This window comes from Ips typographus, linkage group LG2 (genome assembly GCF_016097725.1).
Source record: "Ips typographus isolate SLU linkage group LG2, UJ_Ityp_2.0, whole genome shotgun sequence".
NCBI lineage: Eukaryota > Metazoa > Arthropoda > Insecta > Coleoptera > Curculionidae > Ips > Ips typographus.
Window position 1 is genome coordinate 23,961,674 of NC_138423.1, and position 12,523 is coordinate 23,974,196.

At 34.9% G+C, this 12,523-nt stretch overlaps 3 protein-coding genes and 1 pseudogene across 4 annotated transcripts; 3 read left to right on the forward strand and 1 right to left on the reverse strand.

The window, feature by feature from the left end:
- The first annotated feature begins 133 nt into the window (after positions 1-133).
- On the forward strand, positions 134-3,194 carry LOC145725591 (transmembrane protease serine 9-like). The gene is made up of 13 exons (XM_081974389.1): positions 134-288; positions 342-482; positions 534-631; positions 684-856; positions 975-1,246; positions 1,300-1,419; positions 1,554-1,602; positions 1,688-1,713; positions 1,766-1,909; positions 1,959-2,059; positions 2,110-2,288; positions 2,341-2,612; positions 2,658-3,194. Exons 1-13 carry the CDS (start codon positions 223-225, stop codon positions 3,165-3,167), a joined length of 2,151 nt encoding a protein of 716 aa, XP_081830515.1. The 5' UTR covers positions 134-222; the 3' UTR covers positions 3,168-3,194.
- A 111-nt stretch (positions 3,195-3,305) lies between these two features.
- Positions 3,306-4,629, forward strand: LOC145724175 (brachyurin-like). Its single transcript, XM_081972306.1, has 5 exons — positions 3,306-3,465; positions 3,524-3,676; positions 3,736-3,833; positions 3,892-4,064; positions 4,126-4,629. Exons 1-5 carry the CDS (start codon positions 3,397-3,399, stop codon positions 4,509-4,511), a joined length of 879 nt encoding a protein of 292 aa, XP_081828432.1. The 5' UTR covers positions 3,306-3,396; the 3' UTR covers positions 4,512-4,629.
- A 143-nt stretch (positions 4,630-4,772) lies between these two features.
- Positions 4,773-6,360, forward strand: LOC145724180 (brachyurin-like; annotated as a pseudogene). The gene is made up of 6 exons (XR_014176945.1): positions 4,773-4,923; positions 4,974-5,048; positions 5,219-5,316; positions 5,406-5,572; positions 5,633-5,914; positions 6,183-6,360. The product of XR_014176945.1 is annotated as a brachyurin-like (transcript).
- A 222-nt stretch (positions 6,361-6,582) lies between these two features.
- On the reverse strand, positions 6,583-7,744 carry LOC145724178 (uncharacterized). The gene is given in 6 exon segments (XM_081972312.1): positions 6,583-6,820; positions 6,874-7,035; positions 7,038-7,202; positions 7,255-7,441; positions 7,494-7,514; positions 7,516-7,744. Coding segments are annotated over 6 exon segments (798 nt in total). The 5' UTR covers positions 7,600-7,744; the 3' UTR covers positions 6,583-6,641.
- Between the last annotated feature and the right edge of the window lie 4,779 nt (positions 7,745-12,523).

Genomic DNA, 12,523 nt, shown 5'->3' on the forward strand with positions numbered 1-12,523 from the left:
TGTGCTAGCAGTACTAGTAAGGGGCTCGCTCTCTCTGCAATGCTTTTATATTAGCTTGTATCTAAAATTTTGAACTCGGGGATAACTTGATAACTTTTACGACCGTAATAGAGTTTTCTTCATCATAAAACGATTGAAAAGATATCAGTTTATTACTCCGCAATAATCCTATATTAAAGTATATATAAAGCAGTTTTTAATTTATCAGCGAAATTTGTCAAAATGTTTTTAAAACAGACTTTGTTATTAGCCTATCTGTATTGTTCTTTTGCTTTCTGTGCAGATTCTGTAAGTTTATTTTAAACAATTTCCTGGAATGGCTCTATAATAACTCTTAATAGATATTTGACAAAGCGATCCCTGCACATTTGAAATTAAAGCCGCAATTTGATGCAATACTACCACCTCGTAATGCGGAAAAAACCAATGACACCCGAATAATTGGTGGTGAAGAAGTGACTCCACATTCGCGTCCTTATCAGGTCTGTATTATCTGTTATTTTTTCAAAAATACGTGTGGTTTTTGTACTTAGGTGGCTTTAATAATCCCTGTAAGCGGAGGTCAGTATTTTTGCGGAGCGTCACTTATTAACGAAGCCAACATTCTCACTGCGGCTCATTGCGTTGATGCGTAAGTTTAGTACATTCTATTTGAAATTCGATAACTAATAAATAATGCACAGTCTTACTGGCTCTCTGTCAGCTTACCTTGGGGCCCATACATTGCCTCCAACAGCTTCAGAAGACGTGTTGATTCTAGAAACCAACGATATTGTAATACATCCCGATTGGAATAGTGCCAACTTGAGGAATGACATTGCTTTGGTACGTTTAGCCGAACCTATACAGTTTACAGGTATGTATTTATCCCATTTTTGTTACTCAAGAAAGTATACAGGGTGATCCAGCGCTGCGTAATTAGTCTACGAATAGTATCTTTCTCTCCTCTAAATACTTATTGTGTGTGTGTCTAGATACCATAAACAACATTGCCTTACCTGAAGATGATAGCAATGACTATCTGGGGGAAACTTCCTGGGTTTCTGGTTGGGGCCTAACTTCCGAAAATGCTAATTCAATTTCGGAGGTCCTCAATGAGTTATCTTCGCACATAATGAGCAATTATGCTTGTCGTTTGGCTTATTTTGGATATGTGGAAGATACGAACATTTGCATGGCTAGTTATGTGGGAAAAGCAACATGCAGTGGAGATTCTGGTGGTGCTTTAGTAGTCGATGGCGTTCAAGTGAGTGATAATACCAAATTATTGGTACACTGAATCAAAGCAACTGATTTCAGGTGGGAATAGTGTCTTTTGGTAGCAGTTGGGGCTGCGCCCAGGGATTTCCGTCGGTATTTACCCGGGTCAGTCCGTATTTAGAGTGGATTGATGCTAATATGTATCCTGTAAACAGTACAGTAATATAAATAAATTTTGATTACACAATACTGGACTTTTACTTATGAGTAGGACAATAAAAGTTTATGACCAGGTGAAGCGTCAACGGGATTCTTTCGAGTCAATAAAAATATACATTGTTTATTAAAACTAGGTGGAATTAAGTGAAGATTCAGTTTTACAACGCTTTGTCCATTATTGGAGTATAAAACAAATCCGCGTTTATAAAATTAGTTCATTTTCACTATAATTTCCTCAAAATGTGTTTAAGAATACTTTCATTACTAGTTGTAAGTGCCTATTCTAGAGAAATTGTAAGTAGTGTATGCCTTTAAGTTGAACTGAAATTTTAATGAATGGGTTTAGGATAGACATGACATACGGAATTCAGTTCCCGCCCATCTGGAACTGCTACCAGAATACCGTCATCATTTTGAATATTTAGAACCAGATGTGGATACACGTATTGTGGGTGGAATAGAGTCGATTCCACACTCTCGTCCTTACCAGGTACGCTACTATTTTCTGTTTTGTTTTTCTCTTACTTGGATGTTCACAGGTTGGAATATCGGTACCAACCACTTCAGGATCAAGTTATTTTTGTGGTGCGTCCATTATCAACGAAATGAATTTGCTAACAGCTGCTCATTGCGTCGATGTGTGAGTAATAGTTATCCCTAACTAGCATAGTGTAAAACTGTATGTTTCAGTTTGGATACTAATTGGGGCTTAATAGCCTACTTAGGAACACACAACATACCTCCAACTGTTGAAGATAATGCAGTAGCTGTAATAGCTTATGACGTAGTGGTTCATCCAGAATGGGAGCCTAGCACTATACGAAATGATATTGCTATAATTCGACTTCAAGAACCAGTTCAATTCTCAGGCAAGTACAATAATATTGTGGATAAGTATATAAATAATTTCTAATATTTTAGCCACAATAAACAGAATATTATTGCCACAAGACGACAGTCAAGACTATCTAGGAAACACCTCTTTAGTAACCGGATGGGGTAGACCTGAAGAATTTACTCCAGGGATTTCAAGCGTACTAAACGAATTGAGTTCGCATATTATGAGTAACTATGCTTGTCGATTAGCTTATTTGGGTTATGTGGAAGACACCAATATTTGCATGTCCAGCTACGTTGGCCGTGCTACATGTAGCGGAGATTCTGGTGGACCATTGGCAGTTAATGGCGTTCAGGTTAGTTACCATATTATCTGATGTTTAGTTCAAGCGATTTTTTAGGTTGGAATAGTGTCTTTTGGTAGTGGTTGGGGTTGCGCCCAAGGTTACCCATCCGTATTTACCCGGGTGACCTCATATTTGGATTGGATTAATGAAAATCTTGCTCCAATTCCTACTACAACAACCACGACAACTACCGAAGCAACCACCACAACCACAACGACTTCTGGAAGTACCATCATATCACCATCAATCGAAACAGTTACAATACCACAGATTACCACTCCTATTGGTGAAATCACAACAGTAAATCACACTACAATATCTCCTTCAGTGGAAACAATTACCGTACCGTGGAGTACCACTCCTATTGACGAGGACGAAGAGGAAGACGAAGATGAAGACACAACTATAACTGACTCTACTGTATCTCCTGTAGCTGAAACTATTACCGTTCCAAGAACTACAGTATCAGCTTCTGCAGATACCATTACTATTCCATCATCAACCGCAGCTTCTGACAGTTTACTAAGGATCAAGAGAGAAGCGATCACCCTAAATAAAAACTAACCTAATAAACATTATTTAATTTATAAACGTATTAATTAACCCGATAATAATTAGAGAACTTATTTTATCACAAACAGTATTTATGAAGCTTTGTCTCGTAAATCATTCAAGCTCCTTGTAAATAAAGCGGATTCTGTTCCTCTTGATAAAGATCATCTTAAACTGGATTAGTGCTGCCTATATAACGGCAATAAAAATACAATTTTTGGTGTTTTTATACAAAATTCTCATGATGAAGAGGGTCGTCACATTATGGGTGGTCACCCTGTTTATTATTGCGGTCAGTTCTAGAGAGCTGGTAGGTATCACACCTTCTTACCATTCAGTTTAACTAACTATATTTATGGTGGTTTTAGACAGCAGAAGATTACTTAAATTATACTCCGGGTCATTTGGAGTATGATCCGGAAATTAGAAGACTATTTCCTAATATTCCAGGTCCATCCAGTGCAGCAGAGCCTCATATTGTTGGCGGTGATGAAGCTGTTCCCAACTCAAGGCCTTATCAAGTAGGTGGATCACTGTGTTTTTTGATTTTAGAGTTTGTAATTGTTGTGTATTTTGTTAGGGCGCGATGCTAGTTCCGGTAGGAGCAGGAAATTCGTTTTGTGGTGCATCATTGATAAACGCTCGTACAGCTCTAACAGCCGCCCACTGTGTTGATAAGTATATGATATCCAAAAGTTTCGTAAAGTTTGATTATGTAAAAGCCTGGAAATTGTAGCCGGGTTGGAAATGTGACGATTACACTAGGAGGACACAATTTTCCAGCTACTAACGATCCCCACGCTATAGCAGTGTCTTCTGGAGATGTGGTAATTCATCCAAATTGGACTAGGTCCGTCCTGTTGCATGACATTGCTATCGTCCGTTTCCATGATCCAGTACCAATAAGCGGTAAATTTATGATCAATATTTCAAAACGTCGTCTAATATAGCAATTTTATAATCTTTACAGCCTTTATCCGACCGGTTTTACTACCACGAAACAATGATCATGACTATCTAGGTAATACAACCCTGGTAAGTGGTTGGGGTAGACCTTCAGACAGTGTGAACAGCATTTCCCCGGTGCTGCGAGAAGTAACTTCATTCGTCATCAGCAATTTTGCCTCTCGAATGGCTTATTTGGGAATTGTTGAGGATAGTCACATATGCATTTCTGGATCGAGGGGCAGGGGCACCTGTAACGGAGACTCGGGTGGACCCTTAGTTATTAATGGTGTTCAAATAGGGGTGGTGTCGTTTGGAAGCAGTTGGGGTTGCGAACAAGGGTGGCCTTCATGTTTTGCTAGAGTGTCATACTATTTGGATTGGATTGCCGCAAATGCCGCACCAGTATAATAAAACTTATAAAGCAATTTTTAAGAATGTTTGTTTAAATTATGTTTATGGCTTTAATATGTTAATTAATTTTAGGTAGTTGGATAGTACGTAATAAAATAAAAATTTAAAATCATCATCCCATGTAACTACTATGCGTGGTAATAACTAGTTATTTTATACTTGCTACACTTGATGACGGAACAAGTTCTCCGAGATTTACTTGCCAGTTTTTTTGATCAAATATGCCTTAATCAAAAACGCTGATGACAAGGTGCATTTTATCAAAAAATCGGTCTGTTCATAGCTTGTAATAAGCACCTGAAAACACTTGAAGTTTGTTATCATTTAATTGACTTAGTTCCCAGTGTAAACCCACGTAAATATGTCTCATAAGTTGCAAATAACCCATTTTGTCATTCTGGTGGTGTTGGTAAGATACTTAGCTTTTTTTAAACCATAATTCTCTAATTGTACTTTTAGCATCTTACACGCAGTGAGCCATCTCTCAAAATTGTAAATGGAGATGAAATAACCCCACATTCGTTGCCATATTTAGTAAGTCATTTTTTGTATAGGAAAATCAAAGCACGCTAAAATGACGTCACAGAAGTTCTTCATTTTTGTTTTCGAATAAGCTTGATCTTTATCTTGGTATCAATTTTTGAAGTTAGTGGTGTTAATTTAATTTAGTTTGTTTTTCCATATTTTAAATGTTTTTGAACTAGGCCGCTTTGGAAACTAATATAAATGGAAGAGTGGTGAAATGCGGAGGATCTTTAATAAGAGCCGATTTAGTCCTTACAGCTGCAACCTGCGTTTATGGGTAATATGTAATATAAATTTTAAAAAATATCGTTAATCAAATTACATAAAATAAATTCTTCTAACTATAATTATTGTATACTTCATTAGGGCTGAAGATTTAACCATAAAGCTCGGTGCACATGACTTGGAAAATCCTGATGAATTCCAAATTAAAGTAACTTCATCCAATTTCACCATACACGAAGATTACGATTCTGATACCCGCCTCAATGATATAGCCATAGTTCATTTACCTGAGAATGTGACTCTTTCAAGTAAGTTCATCTTTCAGAATTGAGGCAGTTAAGCAAAAATTTCATTCCATCCATTTTCAGGTGCAGTAGCCACAATATCAACACCACCTCTGGTGGATATTTTGAATACCTACGCAGATGATTTAGGGATGTTAGTAGGATGGGGAAAAATCAATGACACTTCAGCAGAATATTCGACAGTACCACGAAAAATCGAAGTTACCATAATTCCCTATTTAAGTTGCGCTCTGTCTTATCTGTTTACGGTGCAAATGTCACAGATTTGCACCACTGGTCTGCAGGAAGGCAAAAATGTTTGTTTGGGGGATAGTGGAAGTCCTTTAGTGGGTTAATGGCACTCAAGTAAGTCAAATAGTGAATTTTAATGATTCTTGTTACTTTTCCAATATTTATTCATGTCCATCAATTAATTATACCAGTAAACATTATGAAATACCAAGATTTTGGCATAAACTCAATTTTTTTTGTAACATTTTTCTAATAGTGGCGAATTATTACGATGACGTAACTACCATTTGCTCTGGTTTCAACCTTACTCTTTAAAATGACAAAATTAGATAAATAGTTTTATTTTTTCATGGCTGATGACAATAACCAATAATTTTTTTAGGTTGGTATTGTGTCTCACGGAAGCGACTTTGGATGTTCTGTTGGTGCGCCTGGTGTTCATACTAGGCTAACAAACTACTATTTTTGGTTAGCTGAGCATGTGGTGTAATTGTTAATAAATAATTAAATAATTATTCCTCTATAGAATATGAATTATTAAAGAAAAGTTTGAATAGTAATTTAAATCACTTTACTTATAGTTGTTATAGTTGATGAGTGACGCCATAATGGTGACTTTTCGAGCAGTCCAAAAATGGTAAATCAAAAACGTTATTAAAGCAAACCTCCACGCATTCTAGATTGTGTTGTAGAAAAAATTAGATTTTTTAAATATCATGGTTAACAAGAATACCGGTAAACAGATATAAAAAATTACTTTCAATAATTAAATTTTCCATACATCACAAACAAACAATGTTTTTATTACTAAATGCTTCTGACAAAATGAATGCTGATGTTATCAGTTTAAGTAACTTTGATGAAAGTAATTGTCTCTGGTCGAGTTTCGTGAAGGTCCATCTTCCTGCTTGATATTACACAGACAATCAGGATTTCCGCAGTCATCGTCTTCTTCCTGCGGTTGTTCTTGTTGGTTTTGGTCATGCTGCATTTGGCTGCTCCCTGACTTTGATTGATAATCTGTCAAGAATGGTTACTTAAACAATTATTTTTCAAGGGACAGCAAAACGCACTTAATTTATCCTGATCGGATCTTTTCTCTTCGGGTGGACCTGATCTGCCTTGGTTGGTAGGAGATGATCGGTCACTATCAACTTCATCAGAATCGGCTCCTCTACGCCTATACCTTCGTCTGGCTCTGCGTCCTTTTCGTCGTGACTTACGCCTTTTTCTGCTTTATCCTGAGGTTCTGGTGACTTGGTGAAACTTCTGTCCGTGTCAGTATTGCCTTCCGTTTCATCTTCTTCATCGGTGGAGTAGCGTCTTCTGCGGCTTTTGCTACGTCTCCTGCCACGTCTTGGTCTGCGTCTTCTTTTCGAACGTGAACCTCTTCTTTTGCTTTCTAAAGAAATTTCTTCCTTGAATGTATAATCATGGTTTGATGTATGGCTTACCGTAAGTGGGGTGGTAAAGACGCGTAAGTTTTTTAAAAACTTCATAGTTTCGTTTTCCCAGTCCCAAACGAAACTTTCCACTTCTTTGTTTGATTAAACCGGAATGAAGGCCGTGTTCTAAAGCTCTACGCACTTGTATTTTCACATTTATGGACCTAGTTCCCTGGGTTTTCAAACTGCGGGTAATCTGTAGTTAGATGGTAATTTATTTTGATTTATGATAAATTGGCAGCAAATACCTGATCGATGATCTGCTGTTGGGGTTGAACCGTTCCTTTCTTTTAGGTTTGCGATGGCCTCCATTACGTTAGGCAAAAGCCGCGGTTCCTTGGCTACCTTCTTCATACCCAATGCACTGTCAGGACTTACACCGGGTTTAACACGAAAACTTCGACCTCACTAAATTTGCACAATTATGATTCATAATACATTTTCAAAATTTTGACTGTAGGAAAAAATGTGTCTGAATTTACTGTCAATATATAAATAAATTTTGTGTTTTCGGGGTAACGCTCATTTTAGGTCAGTTCAATTGTTGTTTACAGGGGTACGAAAAGTAAACTTTGGTTGTTAAATTTATTTTAGTTTATTAAATATGAATGCAGTAGTGATGATGTAACGTGAACATTGCTAAAAATTTGAGATTTTGAGTTTTAAGTCTTTCTTTTTGCAAAAAAAAAAACATTTTTTTACTAAGTACGATTACTTAGAATAACTAAAATTGCTTTTTTAATTGGCTATTGTGTCTACTGTTTGACTGACAGGAAAAACTTTAACTTTATTTTATTATAGCTGTATTTTACAGCATGGACAAGAAAAGTTAAGTTTTCAAATAGTCCCCAATAACCAACCCCACAAATATCTCGGGATGTTTTTAGACGTTTCCCAATTTAGAAATTTTGGTTTATTCGAAAAATGCAACGTTGCAATATCTACTCAACCTTAAATTAGCTTGATAGCAGCTTTATATCTACTAAGTCAGGTATTGTCGGTTACATTATAAAAAAAACAACTCCATGACAGATAAGATTACACATGTTTTCCAGAGAAAAAGTCTGTAAAAAAAATCAAAGTTATAGTCGCTTTGTAAATTTTTAATTTTTTTTTGGGCAATTAACCCCAAAAATGGATATAACAGTGTTCAATCTTGAATAAAGCCCTCTTAACTTTCATTCTAATGCCGTTGTATGTCCAACATTTCAATAATCTTTTCAGAACAATCCCAACAGTTAAATGACATCCATTTTGGCACCACATGTCACTTTCAAAGTTATGCTTCATCTTTGTCTTAAATCATTGATTTGCAGTAGTTTTTAAATTCTTATGTATAATTTTGATATTTCTTCTTTCTTGGGGTGCTAAAACTAAAAAAAAAATCTTTAACACTCTGTATTTCTTTAACATAGCAATTTTGGAACATAGTTTAGTTATAGCAAACTATAGTTATTTACTGTGACTTATAATATGCGGTTTAAGTTATTAAATGACGTACAATGATTAAAACGCAATCTTATATCTATGCATTGTATATTTTTAAAAAAATATACTGATAAACTTTGGAAACTTTAGTTTTGAAATTCTACTCGTATGCTTAGTCAAGAATTGAATGAATTGAATAACGTTCATAAAAATTATTTAGTGAAGAACTTTAAAAGTGCTGTTAAAATGGTGCAGATTCTTCTACTTAAAAACGTTTGTTAGGTGTAACAAACTATGTGTTTTTTACTCATTCATGGATATAACTTTATGTCTAAACTGTAAAGTGAAGTGAGGACGTAGTTATTTGTCAATGTAGGGAAAATTCGGTCAAGGTAAGTACTTAGATAATATATTTTGTTACAGATACATTTAGAAAATTAGGTGGCAAAAAAAAAAGTTTAATAATACTTTTCTATGAAAATTTAATGTCAATTTACATTGACATTGAGTTGACCGACATTCACTATTTTTAGTTCCATTCCATGGAACGTAATACGTCAGTTACATTGTGACGTCATATGTAATTAATCACAAAAGCAGGTTGATTCTCTTCAGTCAACGTCAATAATTACATGAATATTTTTCATTATAACAATAAACAAAACAACAACCATAATTGTTTTTACCGTCCTAGCCCTACTAGCTAATTCCACCTATAAACTGAAAATGTTTGAATTGTGCAACAAAAACAGAAGTCGCCATTTTTGTGAACATCGATTGCGCATTTGCCTACTGCGCAAGGGCGTCGCCAAGGGGAGCAGGTAGGGGCAGCTGCCCACCCTTAGAAATTCAAAAAAGTAATATCAATGAAAATGTACGAAAAACCAAAGGAGATTATGTTTCAATTGATTGATAATCAGGAAATAGGTCTCACTGAACAGTTTCTTGCAACTTTAAATAAAATACCATTTTCCCATTTTCCAATCCATATCAACATGCCTCCCCATTGGTCATAGGCTGGCGACGCTCTTGCTACTGCACATTTGCTTTTCTTTGAAGTTAGTCATAAAATAGTTTTGTTCATATTTTGTGGTATGTGAAGAAACTAAAAAGAGCAAAGATTGTTGTTTTTGTTTTTTTTGCTTTTCGGTCCGTTAAAAGTTAATTTTTGCAAACTTAAATTAGTTGAGTTATTATTGACGAGTGAATTTGTGAATAGTGGACAACAGCAGATCGATTATCGTCACTGATTACGGCCGCCATATTAAATGATTTTTACTGATTATTAGTAGCTAATTAGTGACGCCGCTGCATAAAGTAGATCTTCGCATCTTTACTACAAGTAAGTTATGATTCATAAATTATTAACGAAAACGCCCTAAAGTTTTGATGCCTTGTGCCACTAGTTAGTTAAATAGTTTACACAAGAATGATAACCCGGCGACATGTGTTTTTGCTTTTTGGCTTCATAATTTCATTCCTTTCTGATTCACCTTTTTTTACGGATTTACCCAATAAACTCCTTCCTGTAATTTATTAATCCGCGTAAACACTCTTCCATGTTTTACACTTCCTTGGGTAGGATCACTCGCATCGATTGGAGATATGTCAACCGAATTGTGAATCTTCTTCCGGAAATCACTCCTGGCCGTTTGTGATATCCATGTTTGTTTTTGTCCATCCTTTTCCAGGTTACACCGTATATGTTTCACTATGTGTATGTCAGTTGATTTTTAAACCTCCTTTCATACAGATGGAGTTACATGCCTGATGAAGCCAAAAAGCAGAAACACGTGTCGCCGAGTTATCATCCTTGTCATTTCTGCTTTACCCTTTTTTGCGGAATTGTTTTGATTATCCACCCACTTTCTGAATCCCTTTCTAAGTAGGTAACATAATAATAAATCCTTGTGATTATTTTCAAGTACCAAACCATTCTACGACGTCATGCCTGAAGAACTTAGATTGGTCATCAACATGAGTTTGCAATCCTCATTAAGAATCTTAAAAGGTAATAACATAACAAATAAGAACCTACCAGAAAGTTAGTAATTTTTCTTACAGGCTCTAAAAATTTTCGCATATTTAGTATATGTGATAATGTATTTGATAATTTTGCTGGTACAATTCTTCGATTTTTGGGCCATTTTTCACCAAGATAAGGACGCACGTCCTTTCTACGCATATGTCACTTGGATAGTTATATCTTTAATGATGCTAGTAGAAGGCCTCTTATTCTACCTTTACATGTAAGTCAAATAATAATAATGTTAATGAATGAAACCTAGAATAATGAGTTTAGGAGAATCAAATAATAAGCGTTCCTTTCTTCACTAGTCCTTACGTCTGCGTCACCAAAAATGTATTCAAGGCTATGACAATTTTGACTGTAATTGTCAAAACTGGATGCGCAATGGTAGTGTTCAAGTGTCAGATGATCGATATCGTAACGATCACTGCGCTTTTCTGGTTTGATTTGTTTCGTTTGTTGGAAAAAAGCAACCAGAGATTTTATCCTTCAACAAAATACAAGGAGATCAAAGAAAACGCCATGATTAATGGAAACGATTCGATGCTATCTTTAATGGCCGTACAAGATTGATACACCAGTTTAATTTTTTTCATATAATCCATATAAGTCCATATATCCTTTAGCTTTAAACTCTTGATAGACAAAAGATAAAGTTAAAACAAAACCCCCATACATGCATCACCAATTTGGCTCACTCTGTATATAAACGGTTTAGGGAGAACGTTCGTTTAAAGTAGTCCCGAAACGCTTCAATTTGGAGATACAGGGTGTCAGAAAATACACAAACATCAGTTAATAGGCCTATCCATGTAGGCTCTCCGATACCTCCGAAATGATGTGTTTGCGGTTTAATATTTATACGAACTGTTTTGCTTCAAATTGGTATAAAGTTAACTCTTTAATCTGGGAACAAATACTTAATAAACACTCTGTATATACAGGGTGGTCACATTGGTGCTACACGTATAGTGGCCCTCACGTGATCAGTATTGAATATTGCCAGTATTTCACAGTTATCGAAATTGTCCTAAAACGGCCATTATTGAAGTGAGTTTATCAGTATTAAGCAGATTGTTAAATACTGATTTGTCAGTATACTGAGAATGTAACAATTTGACCTCAAACAACCATTAGCAGGAATTTTGAAATACTGTCAGTAATACTGATCGCGTGAGGCCGCTTATGGATTTTGTTTATCTTTTTCCGTTTTTCTAAGAATATAAGAGAATTTTAGAAAATAAATCGTAGATAGTTTAAGATCATATTAAATTATAATTAATTTTTGTATTTAACAATTTAGTAATAGCACAGTCTTAATAGTGTTTTTCTACAAACGCAATAAAAATTCAATTTGTTTTAAGACACTAGTGTTGTTGTGTAAACTAAAATAAAAAGTTATTTTAGTTTAGATTTAACAAATAAAACATTTTATTATATAGATATTTTTTTTTTTAACTTTATACAAAGTAAATTTTGTGTTTTGTTATAACTTTTATAACTTTTCATTAGAATTTTTTTCTTTGTTAACTTGGAAAAAGTTTCTTTAGTTTTCAACTTTGACCAAAAAAGTCGAATTACTAACACTGTTTATTACTTGATTTTGATTTCTCAATGTTCATTGATTACCAAGTGCATGAACATAACTTTTATATTGTTTACTCAAAAACGGTGAGTTTTATAAAAAACAAGAAAACGCCGTTACAATTACGCAAGTACAAGTACTATATTATTAATCAATCACTAACATTTAGTAAAAATAGTATATTATTATTTTTTCCACTATTAATCATATTTTTGATGGCCCTTTTATTGAAAATT